The sequence below is a fragment of the Myotis lucifugus genome, unplaced genomic scaffold (genome assembly GCF_000147115.1).
Source record: "Myotis lucifugus unplaced genomic scaffold, Myoluc2.0 scaffold_18, whole genome shotgun sequence".
In the NCBI taxonomy this organism is placed as follows: Eukaryota; Metazoa; Chordata; class Mammalia; order Chiroptera; family Vespertilionidae; genus Myotis; species Myotis lucifugus.
This window is the reverse complement of record NW_005871066.1, coordinates 9,811,051-9,825,711: the sequence shown is the minus strand read 5'-3', so window position 1 is coordinate 9,825,711 and position 14,661 is coordinate 9,811,051. Positions and strand designations below refer to the sequence as shown.

General features: G+C 45.8%; 2 protein-coding genes across 8 annotated transcripts in view; one reads left to right on the top strand and one right to left on the bottom strand.

Annotated features, from left to right (window-relative positions):
• PUS7 (pseudouridylate synthase 7 (putative)) overlaps window positions 1-5,490 on the bottom strand; it is a 62,493-nt gene extending 57,003 nt beyond the window's left edge. For 3 of the 7 annotated variants that reach the window (XM_023751093.1, XM_006085403.3, XM_023751094.1), the window contains exon 1: window positions 5,295-5,485. In XM_023751093.1, the coding sequence (XP_023606861.1) occupies window positions 5,295-5,424 (130 nt within the window). In that variant the 5' untranslated portion in view covers window positions 5,425-5,485. Of the gene's footprint in view, window positions 1-2,055; window positions 2,076-4,585; window positions 4,779-5,294 lie in introns of those variants that run through there. The other 4 variants (XM_023751096.1, XM_023751098.1, XM_023751097.1 and 1 more) reach the window with 4 other exon arrangements.
• A 5,788-nt stretch (window positions 5,491-11,278) lies between these two features.
• The window catches only part of RINT1 (RAD50 interactor 1), a 30,705-nt gene continuing 27,322 nt past the window's right edge, over window positions 11,279-14,661 (top strand). Inside the window, exon 1 of the mRNA XM_023751091.1 lies at window positions 11,279-11,322. The gene's annotated coding sequence lies outside the window, so the exon portion shown is untranslated. The remainder of the gene's footprint in view (window positions 11,323-14,661) is intronic.

Below are 14,661 nucleotides of genomic sequence, written 5' to 3'. Positions count from 1 at the left end.
ACTAGGGACAAGACAGGGCACTGAATGAAATAAATGCCCCACCGGCATTGGCTCCTGCCCAAATCACAGTCATTCAAGCCTGGCCCTATCTGACACCCTTCCAACACAACACAGATCACTGCTTTCTTGATTCAAAACTCTCCTACTTCTTCCTCCTTTCCTGCCTCTGGAGATGCTTGCCCCTTAAGTTTGGGCTTCTCCCGTCTTGCTCCCTTCTCATGCCTAAGTATTCCAGTCAAGACCTCTCCATCTCCAACTCCTACCCAGGGTCCAAGGCAATCATAAGACAGCTAAACAATGATAAAGTGTATATGGTGAGTTTGTTCAAGCCTCGCTTTAACCCTATCACAGAAGGGTCATTACCATTCCCAGCTTAGCACTAAAAAACTGAGGCCCAGAGATGAAGTTTACAGAGCTAGTAAGAGGTAGAATCAAATGCTCAAACTCAACATGCCCTAAATTGATCTCATCATTTCCCATCACAAACACACTTCTGTTGAATTGCACCTCTTACCGCAGGGAATGTTACCACCAACTAACTACCAGTCACCTGTGTCAGAATATGGGCATCATCCCAACCCCTCACTCTCCCCTACACCTGTATCAGTGATTTCATGAATAAAATTCTAGAAGGTTTAGGACAACATTGTTATGCCCAACATCCTTGGAATGAGAATATTAGCAGACCATGGATCTGAAATATCAACCACTGGTTTCAACTCTTACTAGGCGAATAACAGTTTGTGGGGTATAATGTGGAGCCCGATCTAGGTTTTGCCATTTAATAAGCAGATCACTTAATCTCTCTCAGCTTCAGTTCATTTCTCTGTAAAGCTGAAAAATGATGACTTGGTCAAAGGCCTGTAATAACTGTTCTATTTAACTGTTGGTCATTAATATTTATTATGGATGGTTTACATAGAGTTGTTATCGCTGAGTCTGGAGAAAAAAAAACAAAGCTTATGCTTCTTTCGTTCTCTAGGCTAATGATTACACATGGTTTTCTCCTTCAAATACCACTTAATTTTAAGAAACCCTCAGGACACTGACAATAGCACAAATACATACACCTTCAGTATTTTTTGGAAGTCTTTCTTGATCCTTGTGGACCCTTGCCTGATCATCTTCTTGTTATATTTAACTAGAGGCCCGGCACACAAAATTCGTGCACGGGTAGGGTCCCTAGGCCTGAAACTGTGATCAGGGCCGATATTCCCTAGCTGTCAGCCGCTGGTCTGGCCCCCTGCCACTGCCACGATCGCCCTCTGTGTGTGGGGCGACTGGCAGGGCTATCGGGGCCCTGGCACCATCCACATCAGCTGCCACCCACCCCCAGTTCCTGGTTCCCCATCAGGCAATTGGAGCCTGCTGGCCAGGGGGAGGGACCGAGAGGTTGCGGGCTGGGGGCAACTCCTGCATCGAGCGTCTGCCCCCTGGTGTTCAGTGCGCATCATAGCTGACCGGTGGTTCCGCTGTCCAGTCTATTTGCATATTATGCTTTTATATATATAGATTGCAAAGACAAGTTCATTAATTAATCTCACTTTAAAATATATACTCGTATATTTTTATTGACTTCAGAGAGGAAGGGGAGAGGGAAAGAGAGAGAGAAACATCAATGATGAGAGAGTATCATCGATCAGCTGCCTCCTGCACACTCCACACTGGAGATTAAGCCTGCACCCAGGCATGTGCCCTGACCAGGAATCGAACTGTGACCTCCTGGTTCATAGGTCGACACTCAACCACTGAGTCACGCCAGCTGGGCCTCACTTTTGTTTTCAAATGAAATTATACTTTACATTTGTTATAGCTGATGGCCCTATCAGACATTACTTATTAAAGTATATGTAGCACCAATGATTATAAATCACTTAATATACATTTTGCTAAGTTCTGTATGTGGGCCTAGAAGCTGAGAACATACTAGAACAGCTGTGCAAACTGCTAAACTAGGAGAGGTAGAACTCAAATTAGTATTGTTTATATAAGCAGGAACTATATAAAAGGAAAGATTGAAATGCAATATAACTTTTTTTCTTTTTAAATCCTCACCTGATTTCTTCCATTGGTTTCTACAGAGAGTGGAAGGGAGGGAAGAGAAGAGGAGAGAGAGATAGAAACATTGACGTGAGAGAGACACATCGATTGGCTGCCTCCCACATGCGCCCCTACTGGGGCTGGGGAACCTGCCCTTGACTAGGCATGGAACCCATGACCCTTCAGTCTGCAGGCGAATGCTCTAACCACTGAGGGAACCAGCTAGGGCGCAATATAGCTTTTTAATGAGAAAGTGCGGCCCTAGCCGGCTTGGCTCAGTGGATAGAGCATAGGCCTTTGGACTCAAGGGTCCCAGGTTCGATTCCGGTCAAGGGCACGTCTGGGTTATGGGCTTGGTCCCCAGTAGGGGACATGTAGGAGGCAGCCAATTAATGATTCTCTCTCATCATTGATGTTTCTATCTCTCTCTCCCTCTCCCTTCCTGTCTAAAATCAATAAAAATATTAAAAAATAAAATTAAAATAAATGAGAAAGTGTGGAAGGGGGTGAAGGGGCGGGGGGTAAATCCTGTGAACATGAAAGTGACTGAGAAGAATTCAATCAGAAAGATAAAACAACCCTGACTACCCCAATGTAATTTCCCTAAGGAAATTTTAAAAATTTCCCTAAGGAAAATTCAGAAAAATCCAAATACACATATTCAAGCATTCTATTCAAAGCTAGAAAAAGTGACTGACTTAAAAGAAAAGGGAGGGGGGTGAAGGGACGGGCTTTATGAGTTTAATGTTATTTTTTTTAAGTTTTAAAGAAATATTATACTATACAAATACATAGTCCATGATAGAAATGATAGTATCTCATATGTCAAGTAAAATCTCTATAGATCGGAAGCTTGATTCTATGACTGGGCAGAGGATGAAATTTACTGATACTAACCCATGAACTGAAGTCCTACACAATTCTTTGGAGGGAATACTAAAATGAGTTGTTTCCTTTACACTCTAAATGAGCCAAATGAGATTAAGAATATTATAATTTTAACTGTATTTTAAAATTGTTTCCATTATGCCCTAGCTGGTTTGGCCCAATGGATAGAGCGTCGGCCTGCAGACCAAAGAGTCCTGGGTTCGATTCCGGTCAAAGGCACGTACCTCGGTTGCAGGCTCCTCCCCAGCCAGGGCCCTGATCAGGGCTCGTGCAGGAGGCAAGCAATCAATGTGTTTCTCTCACATAGATATTCCTCTCTGTCTTTCCCTCTCTCTTCCACTCTCTAAAAATCAATGGAGAAAATATCGAGGATTTAAAAAATAATAAATAAATAAATAAATAAATAAATAAATAAATAAATAAACTGTTTCCATTATATCAGATTCACCAATAAGCTTCCTCTACACCCACAACAAAAATAAAAGTTTAGCATTTTCAAAATTTTAATACACCATCGACAGTCCTTTAATATTATTTCCTGCAAAATGAACATCTACAAAAAGGGCCATATTAGTCTTAATCGTATCCATATTTCAAAACCCTCCATAACTTCCTTTTTAAATGCTTCTATTCTCCTTTCTCTGCAAACTGTGACTAATCCCTCTAGCACTCACAATAAAGAGCACTTTCTTCAGGACAGAGCCCACACTCACTACACTCTAATATGCAAAAATCGTTAAGTTCATTACATTTGTTCATTCCACAATATTTATTGAGCATCTCTTATGTGTCTGGCACTGTTTCAGGTGCTGTGAATAAAGGGAAAATTTCCCATCCTTATGGAGCTTACATATACTTAAGGATATATGGCAGAATAAAGTTTTTTAAAAATGCAAGCATAAGAGCTACAAATAAAGACGAATAAGAGGACTGAGAAAAAGAGGGGTACTCTTTAGTGAAGACTCCCCATGGAGGTGCCTTTAAAGGACTTTAGTCAACAGTAAAGTGTGGAGGGGGGTGAAGTAAGCTCAACTGGGTTGTAATTTCTCCTGCTTGGGAGCAAACGTTATGTTTTATTTTTTTAAATATGTGTGAACATTTATTGATGTATGTTTTTTAAAATATGTTTTATTGATTTCAGAGAGGAAGGGAGAGGGAAGAGAGATAGAAACATCAATGATGAGAGAGGATCATTGATTGGCTGCCTCCTGCAGGCCCCTCACCGGGGATGGAGCCCACAACCCTGGGGTGTGCCCTTGACTGGAATCAAACCTGGGACCCTTCAGTCCGCAGGCTGACGCTCTATCCACTGAGCCAAACCAGCTAGGGCAAAAGTTATGTTTTATTAATACCTGTATCAAAAGCTGTTATTAAATTAATAACGACTGAGTGTTGGCTACTTGTCTAATGACTGAACAAAATCACTGCCTGTCCATCCCCTTTTCAGTATGAGTGCACTGCTGGCTATTTGACAGATCCCTCCATTGTCAAGGCATCCGCAGGCCAATGGGGCATGCCTGTCTCACAGATGATTAGAGACTTGAAACAGAAGCCCTTAGTAATCCTATCCTAGTACATATTTTCGAAAATGAAGAAAAAAAAAAAAGGTGGTCTGACAACGGGACCAAATATTTGAAAAACGAAACTCCAAACCTACTTCTTGGCAGGCGCTAAAACCCAGGCACTGAGAATGTCCTTTTCCACCTCTCAGCGCAGGGCTGGCGGTAAGGGCTCCGGACGGCCGTTTCCACGCGCACAGCAGCACGCCCTCCATCCACTGGTTCAACACCGACCCGGCAGAGGGCTGGAGAACACACTCCTGGCTCCAACCTGTTCGCTCCTACTTCTACCCAACAAGCAGTCACCTGGCACAGGAAGCCTCGCAAGAAGGAGTGATGGAAGCAGAGTGCGAGGAGCACGCACGTGGGCTGCACCCCGTAGCACACTGGCCCAGCGATGGATGGGAAAGGCTTTGGGATAAAAGCCAGTTTTCTCTTCCGGGAGGGAGCAGAGTTTAGGGAGCGCCTGGGGCAAAGAAAGGAGGAGTGGGGCTGGGATCGTCAGCCTGACAGCGCCGCGTGAGGAAGGAGGCGCAGCGTTCCCGAGGACCGGCCCCGGTAGTGGGAGGGCGCGGGGGCGGGGCTGGCACCACCGGAGCGCAGGACCCGCGAGGCTCCCGCCGCGCTCTCGTCGGTCCCGATCCGTAATGGAGGCTCCGCGGGCGGGCCGTGTGGGCACAGACCACGGCTGGGACACCTTCCCAGCCCCGCACTGCCCCTCCAGGCGGGACCTGGGATCCTGGGCGCGGGACCGGGCCGCTGGCAGGCGGCGGAGCCCGGGCGGCTGCAGGGAGGCCGCGCACTTACCCGGGACGAGAGAGCGCGGGCGCGCCGCGGGCCGAGCGGCGAGAGGGCGGGGCGCGCTGCTCCGAGGCGCAGCAGGGGCAGCAGCGGCGAGAGTCACTCGGAAGAGCCAGCTGCAAGGGCGGCCAGACATAGGCACCTCCGGCCGCGCCGGGGCCCGCGGAGTTCGGGTGGACTCGCCCGCGACCGGGCTCGCACACGTGCGGCGCAGGGACTCGCTGCTACCAGCCGGCCCCTCCCCCAGGGCGGAGCCAGCCCTCCGCCGCCCGCCCCGCCCACCCGCCGGGAGACGGGGAGGCCCCGCGGCTGAGCGCCCCCAGCGGCCCGTCCCCAGGTGTTGCAGCTGCGCCCCTGGGCTTTATCCGCTGCCGGGTGGGGAGCTCACCGTGGCCCCGTCACTCCAGGAGCTTCCCCGGTGGCTCCTGGGCTTTGGCGAGGACAAGAAGTGATTTTACGGCACCAAGGAGTCCTTTAGGTGACTTCTAAAGCAGCAGTTGCCTTAGGAATGTCAGTTGCGTGCTAATAAGGGTTTCTTCCACATAGTTATGGCCCTTTTTTTGTTGCCTTCCACCACGCAGTTAACGTAAGAATGAATAGAGAATCACATTAGGGCCCACATTGTTCTATGTATAGAATTCCTTCGAATGCCACGGATCCAAGAGCACCGTTTTTTCCACTCCTTCAATTTACCTGCATGTTTGATGGCTCCCCTTCAAAATCCTGATCATAGCAAGCTTGTGCTCTGTGTAAAGCAAATTAAATTCATTACTCTTCCCATGCTCTTCAAGTAGCACTTGTTTCCAGACCAAAGCAAATAGCTTTTGCACATTTAATGTTTTGCTATCCTGAGTGAAAAATCAGTGTTATTTCAAGCCCTTATATTTTTGCTAGGCTTGTGGGGGTTTTAATTGTGTTAAAATACACATAACATAAAATTTACCATTTTTAAATATACAGCTCAGTGGTATTGAGCACACTCACAGTGTTGTGCAACCATCACCACCATCCATCTCTGGAACTCTTCATCCTGAAAACTGAAATTATACTGTCAACGCTCTAGTTTTCCCTCCTCCTAGCCCCTGGCAATCACTGTTCTACTTTTGGTCCCTATGAATTTTAAAATCCTATGAAGCATCCATCTTATATAAAAACTGCTGTTTGAAATTTTAACCCTGCTATTTCTGGCTTCTGTAAATGCTTGCTGGCTTACATAATAAGGAAAATAAGACTACTCCCATTTCAGAGCGGCCATTAAACCTTCCCCAGATGAAGTTATCAGTGCTGGCACCAGGCCAAGCCTTTGGTTGAGGTCTCAAAGCCCCAGCACATAGGGCCCTCTAAGAACTTGCAAAGGGAACCGGAAAAAAAACATATTTGGGAGACAAAGAAGGTAAAATAGTATAAATATGGGAAACTTCCTGTGTGATTTCACCCAGAATTTGAGACATTTTCCTCTGGGCCCGTGTGTAATAAGTGTAACTCCATCTCTCTAAGCATTGCGTGGTTCTTCTCCGGTTTTTCTGTAACACCTAGGTAACTCATTTAAGTGAAGTCACACAATATATGTTCCTTTGTGGCTGGCTTCACTTAAGCATAATGTCCTTAAGATTCATCCACACTGTAGCATGTGTCAGAATTTCCTTTTTTTCTTTTTAAGGGCTGAATAATATTCCATTATATGTATGTACCACTCTTAATATGCCTACTATCACTAGGGTTGCTTCCACCTTTTGGCTATTGTAAGCAATGCTGCATGTTCATGGCAGTGTTTATAGGGTGTTCAATATCTCTTTGAGACCTTGCTTTCAATTTTTGTGTGTATATATACGGAGAAGTGCAATTGATATCATATATGGTAATTCCATTTTTTTTATTTTTTATTTTTTAAAATAAATCTTTATTGTTCAGATTATTACAGTTGATCCCCTTTTTCCCCCCATAGCTCCCCTCCATCCAGTTCCCCCCCCCAACCCTCTGCCCTTACCCCCCCACTGTCCTCATCCATAGGTGTACGCTTTTTGTTGCTGGGTCATACACATGGAAAATGTAGCTATTTCCATCTGCGATGTGTCCCTGTGTTCAGCCTCACAGGGACCGTCTCAGTCTCACAGGGGCCGTCTCAGCCTCTCAGGGGGCCGTCTCAGCCTCCCAGGGACCGTCTCAGCCTCACAGGGGCCGTCTCAGCCTCACAGGGGCCGTCTGCCATTTTTATTTTTTTGTGCAACCTCCATACTGTTTTACATAGCAGCTGTAGACTTAGTTTTTATTTTTTTATTATTATTTTGAAAGTATATTTTTATTGATATCAGAGAGGAAGGGAGAGGTAGAGAGAGATAGAAACACTAATGATGAGAGAGAATTATTGATTGGCTGCCTCTTGCACTCCCCCTACTGGGGATTGAGCCTGCAACCTGGGCATGTGCCCTTGACCGGAATCAAACCTGGGACTCTTCAGTCCGCAGGCCGATGCTCTATCCACTGAGCCAAACCAGCTAGGGCTGGACTTGTTTTTAAAATCTGGTACATGTGGGGATCTGTCTAACTAGAGATAATTTGCTCAGACTGGTAGGGTTCTAAACCGCCCCGATTATTCACCTCAATTAAGTACCTCAGATAGTTTTCTGTTCCTAATACACAAACAATCCCATGCCCTTGGGCTGTGTTTAATACATAGTTTAATGTCCGATTGACAGCAACTGCAAATATTTTTATCACAGCCATGCAGTAAAAAATTCAAACCTAAACTTCTAATTTTTGTATAACTTAAACACTGTCTTCTCTGAGATTTTGGCCCAACTCCTCGTAAATGAGTGTGGAGGAAAAGCATTCACATTTCTTTGGCCAATAGTTGGATCTGAGGTCAGAGTTCTGCAATGGAACAGCAGAGACTGTCTCCGACTCCTCCCCTTACCTACTTTCCTCTCCTCAAAGGCAGTCATCTCATCTTTCAACTGGTTATTTAGATTCTAGTACTTACCGTCATTTCTCTACATAAAATATTTGTATTTCTATTTCTTGATTTTTCACTTTTAGATATTATCTATTGACTTCACTTAATGAAAATTAAGGATTTAAGTGGGTAGAGCGTCGGCCTGCGGACTGAAAGGTCCCAGGTTTGATTCCTGTCAAGGGCATGTACCTTGGTTGCAGGCACCTCCCCAGTAGGAGGTGTGCAGGAGGCAGCTGACGGATGTTTCTAACTCTCTATCCCTCTCCCTTCCTCTCTGTAAAAAATCAATAAAATATATTTAAAAAAATAAGGATTTAGCTCTTCTTACTTCCCCGATTTCATCCCCCCACCCCATCACCCTTCCCATCATCCCTTTATATGCCTAAAATAGATTTGTTTTTACTACATTGTAATTACTCACATCTTGGGCAAAATGGTACTGTATACTATGATTACTGCTCCTGTTCAGTTTTTTTGTTTATCCTGCAGAGATTGAGATAGATGAAGTATTCTATCAGTTTCATGACTCTGAACCCTTCTGACCTGCACCAGCCTATGTCTAACGCACAGTTGTCAGGACATCGCTTCATTTTTTCTCTGTGTTGTATCTTCTTTTTTTAGTTTTAATATATTTTATTGATTTTTTAGAGAGAGAGGAAGGAAGAGGGACAGAGAGATAGAAACATCGATGAAAGAGAATCCTGTGTTGTATCTTCTGTTTCCTATATCCTATGTCTTCTTTTTCTTTGTTTAGTCCTTTATTTTAGTGGAGCACAATCTCCAGTAGCTTCCTGAAAAAAGAAGTAAATGAAACGGAAATTTTTTGAGATCTTGAATGGCTGAACATACCTTTATTCTTTACCCACCTTTGATTGGTAGTTTACTAGTAATTAAGCAAAAAATTCCAGTTTGAAATAAAATTCTCTTTGAAGTGGATAGAATTGCTCCCATGATTTCTAGCTTTCTTTGTGACTGTTGAGAAATTGAAAAATATCCTGAGTCTTGATCCTTTGTTTTTCTCTCTGAAAGCTTAGGGCTGCCTTTTTGCCCCCAGTGTTCTGTAATTTCACAACGATGAGCCTTGGGATTAGTCAACTTTTATTCATTGTGCTGGGCACTCAGTGGGCCCTTTCAATTTGGAAACTTTTAGTCTGGGAAACATTTTCTTGAATTATTTTGTCGATGATCACTCCTTCCCTAATCCTTGTTGGTTTTTTCTTTTGGAACTCTTTATTTCTCAGATTTTGGACCCCCTGGAGTGGTCCTCTAATTTATTATTTCTCTCTTATTTTCATTTCTTTGCCCTTTTGCTTTTTGCCCCCTAAGGTATTTCCCATCTTCCAACTCTTTTATTGAACTTCTCATTTCTGCTATCATATTTTTGTCTCTGAATGTTTCTTCTTTTTTTTCTTACCCTCACCTGAGGATTCCCTCCCACCCCCCACCATTACTTTTTAGAGAGAGTGGAAGAGAGGGAGAGAGAGGGAGGGAGAGGAGAGAGAGAGAGAGAGAGAGAGAGAGAGAGAGAGAGAGAGAGAAACATCAATGTGAGAGAGACACATCGATTGGTTGTCTCCCACCCAAGCCATGACCTGGCAGGGGATTGAAGGTGCAACCCAGGTATGTGCCCTTGACTGAGAATGGAACCTGCGACCCTGTGGTGTGTGCAGGCCCAAGCTCTAACCACGTAGCCACACAGGCCATGGCTGAATGCTTCTATTGAAGCAGTAATCTGTTATTGTTTTGTGATTGCAATGATATTTCATAACTCAGGATACTGATATAATTTTTTTTTTAAAGTTCTCTCCTCACTGAATGGTTTCTGTTTCCTCTAGGGTTGCTTACGCCCCCCCTCCCCATCTCATCCCCCCCATCCCACCCCCACCCCGTTTATGTCTCTATGGCACCACCTTCCATGCTGTTTCTGAAGTTGTCAAATCCCTGGTCCTCCACCTTCCTCTAGCTACCAGGTAGCTCCTGTTCCTTCTCCCTGGCAAAGGGCAGGCTTGGGGCGGTCTCTGCACTGGGTACAGTGCGTATTAGACGCCGAGTCCTTTTCCTCTAGTCTAGTCGGCTCCCAGGGCATCTCTAGTTGCATCAGATCAACCTTCAAGGATCCAAAGATAACGACACTGGAGATGCCCCAACTAAACAGCCCGACAGCCCGACCCAATTACATTACAGCTAGTCAGCAAGCCCGCTCACGCTGTCAGACACCTGAACTATCACTTAAAACACACATCGAAATGACCCATATTGAACGTGCGGCGTGGAGGAGTGGGTGCTTCCAAGCTCCATGGTTAAAGGCCCCCGCGGGGTGGAGGAGGTTGGGAAGCACCGGCCCCCCTTCTCCCCAGAGCCTCCGGTAGGGGGCGCCCGCACGGGCCCGCGGCTGCGCGGCAGGCCTCTCTGGCAGGAGAGGAAGCGACCACAGAGACGGGAGGAAGTGGCCCTGACGCTCGGCCCGCGGTCTCCTAGCGGAGCTGGGCGGCCTGCGGCGGGCCGGGCTCACACCCACGCTTGCGGCTCTCGGGGCGGAGGGCGCGCGCGAAGGCGGGATGCTCTCGGCCGGCGCGACCGGCGAGGGGGCCGGCCACCCCGGTGAAGGCGGGCCGGGTGGCCCGGGGAGGGGACACGGGTGGCCCGGGGAGGTGACACAGCTACGACCAGGGGAGATGGCTGCAGGGAGGGGGGCCTGGCGGCCGCTTGAGGACGTGGCTCGCGGGCCCTGGCCATCTGGGGAGGTGGCACAAGACCTCCGGGAGGGAGTCCCGGGCGGGGGCCGTGGCCATGCCCGTGCGTTGGCACCTCCCTCGGGGGAGGTAGCCCGGGCGGTTCCGGGGAGGGGACCGTGGTGGCCTCGGGGAGGTGGCTATTTTTTTTTTTTTTTTGGAACCTGCATGGGACGGCTCTGACCCCCCGGGGAAGGGGTTTGGGACCTCGCAGCCCCCCTGTGGATGCCCTCCGGGAGCCTTGTGTGGGTTCCATCGATCACTTCCCTCCTGATGTGTGTGTCACACCTGTTCTCCTTCTAGGGCTGCTCCGAAAGCGGGGACGACAGGAAGAACGTGGAGGAGAAAAGTAAGCAGACCCCGTGCGCCTTGGCGCTGCCCACCAGGCCACCTCTGCGAACCCGGCCCTCAGGGTCTGCGTCCCAGAGGTCTTTGAGATGAAGTGCTTTTCTTTTCTGTACAGTATGCTTGCATATTATTAAATACTGATTGTAATGACACACATATTTTTGTCTTTCTAAAATTGTAAAATACGGGTTGATTTGGAGGAAAGAGCACTTCCTGACCCCTACCTAGTGCAGGGACTTGTGTGGTGTCCCTGGAGCTCTGCCCATCATCCTGGGTTCCTGTCATTGTGGCCTGCCTGCTATTTTAATGAAGCACCGACTTACGGAGCATCAGGAATGTGGAGGGGCTAGTGATCTAGGAGAGATGGACCAACACCTTAATTGGGTTCAAAGGAGTAAAATGATCATTGTTTGGTAAGACTTGACCAGTGAGTTTGCGCTTAAAAATTGATCTGGGCCCTCGTCGGTTTGGGTCAGTGGATAGAGCGTTGGCCTGTGGACTGAAAGGTCTGGGGTTCGGATTCCGTCGGGAGCATATGCCTGGGTTGCAGGCTCAATCCCCAGTGTGGGGCGTGCAGGAGGCAGCCAATCAATGATTCTCTCTCATCATTGATGTTTCTATCTTTCTCTCCTTCTCCCTTCCTCTCTGAAATCAATACAAATATATATTTTTTAAAAAAATTGATCTGAGCCCTTGTCGGTTTGGTTCAGTGGATAGAGTGTCAGCTTGGGGACCAAAGGGTCCTGGGTTCTATTCTGGTCAAGGGCACGTACCTTGGTTGCAGGCTCCTCCTCGGCCCGGGCCCTGGTCGAGACTCATGCAGGAGGCAACCAATCGATGTGTTTCTCTCACATCAAAGTTTCTTTCTGTCTTTCCCTCTCTCTCCCACTCTCCCTAAAAAAAAAACCAAAAAACAAAACAAAAAATCAATGGAAAAATATCCTTGGGTGAGGGAAACATTGATCTGAGAACACAATGGATAACTTGGTTACTGGATCTTGGACTGGATGAGGAAGAGGGAAAGGTTAATACCTCCATCTCCTACTAAGCACAGGAGCATATGTCAGGGACGGGGACATTTGCCATTTTACTTAACTCATTGCTCAGCAGGCTTTTGGAAATCAAGAAATCTTTAGGGGCTTTTGAAGTGAAATTTTTTGGGGAGGAAAGGAAAAGCATGTAAGCCATTCTATCAGAGGGTTTTTGGTTCTTCTGATCCTGGCAAATGGTCTGGGAACAAGAGGTAAGAGAAAGGATGCCCATGTTACCATGTTAGCTTTAGGAGCTAAGCTTGCCCTTTACACGGATGTAATCTGCATCAGAAAGAAAGCTCTAAGTAGTCTGTAGCCCTTGACATAGCAGAACTGTCACAGCTCAGCTCCTTTTCCTAAAGGATTTTTGAGTACCCCATTTCTTTCAGTTAATCCCTCCCCTTTTCCACCTTTGCCCCATTCGCATGCCTGGGAGTTGATGCCTGTTGAGCTATCATGATAGACACAGACCGTGGACTTTATCCTTGTTCCTCCTTTGGCTTGGGCAACTTCTTTGCAATTAGGAGTGTTCTTTACAAAAAAGAGAAAAGGAGACACATAAAAACCTCCAAATCATTAATGTGTCATTTTGAAGAATGTCTTTGACTAAGAACAGTCTGTGCTGTATTTAAATGATTATATCAAAAGAGTTAAATTTTGTAAGTGAAGATAGAATTTACTCCCTAAGCCAGAGCAACCTTAGCATTCACAAATATTCCCTCTGCACATAGCCCTGCCTGTGTCTGCAGATGTACCACATAACTCACTTGTTTTATTTAAGACTAGAGGCCCGATGCATGAAATTCATGCAAGGGGCTTGGCCCTCGCAGTCCCGGCTGCCTTGGCCAGCCCTCACAGCCCTGGCTTCATCCGGATGGTTGTTCTGCTATTTGGTCTAATTAGCAAGACATTGTGACTCCTGTATATAACAGTAGAAGGTTTTCTGTATTAATAAAGTTTCATGTGGACCAGCCAATTCTGTTCATATTTGAAGGAGAAGAAAATAAGAGTATTGGGCTGAGAGTCAGAAAACATGGGTTTTAGTCCTATTTACAAACTTTAAGTGTAGGCTGGGGAAATGTTGTAATTTATAGTTGAGAAGTTGAGGCAAGTTTTGCTTCTACCTGCTAGTGGGCTACTGATTCTCAAAGCATAAGAACCAGGTTTTCAATTTTTTTTAGTTGAATAAAACAAAGGAAAATTTATTTTGGGATGTTGAGGAAAGGAACAAATTCAGTACTAAACACATAGGCATATGTTTTGTTAACCTTTAACATAAGTAATTAAACAATATATAATAGTTACATTTTCACTTTAGGCACACCTTTTCATATATATATTTTTAAATATATTTTTATTGATTTCAGAGAGGAAGGGAGAGGGAGAGAGAGATAGAAACATCAATGATGAGAGAATCATTGATCAGCTGCCTCCTGCACACCCGCCTACTGGGGATCGAGCCCGCAACCCCCATGTGCCCTTGATTGGTATCGAACCTGGGACCCTTCAGTCCACTGGCCGACGCTCTAGCCACTGAGCCAAACCAGCTAGGGCCATATTTTTATTTTATCAGAAGTGACAGTTGTTTTGTAATGAGGCTGGTTATCACCTCTTGGCTTTCTCTCATTGCTGCGTTCTTCAAACTTTGTTTTCGGTAAAGAGCCAAGTTGTACAAGGGCAGCTCCAAGGAATAACAGAGGTGAAAGAGGTGAAGGCCAACCAGTGCTGCTCCCCAGGAGGCTCTGTTTTGTCTCCCAACTTTATCTCTCATGCCACACACTTTTTTATTTATTTAAAGAAACTGTTATAGTCCTTGTTTCTAAATATTTGCTAATTTATCCAGTTGTTTAATTTGTTCATTAACTCACCATGAGTGGTTTGTTTAGAGAGGACCAAATCCTTCAGGCAAACCTGAAGTAAAGAAATGCACTGTATGTTCACATTTATTCCAATGCTTGGTTTCCATGAAGTCACGCTCGCTTTCTCTAGGGCCTTATTTTATAGTATTTATTTTCATTGGGAGGTCAGTCTACATTTTTACATCATCTTGCTTTTGTTTTCTTTTTTAATTCCTAGATACTACTCAAATCTAGGGAGATTAAGCCCTGTATATGGAGTAATTCCAGTTGTGGACTGAGTGTAGTTGAGCATGGTTAATGTCAGGGAATTTAACGAGTGCACAGTGAAATGGAGTTACCATTATACCAATCTTGACCCAAAAGTCAGGTGTTCTAAACTCCAGGAAGAAGCAAACCATAAGTAACCAAAAGGGGATAGCTTATGGAAACAGATCCTTCAAAGGGGAAGGT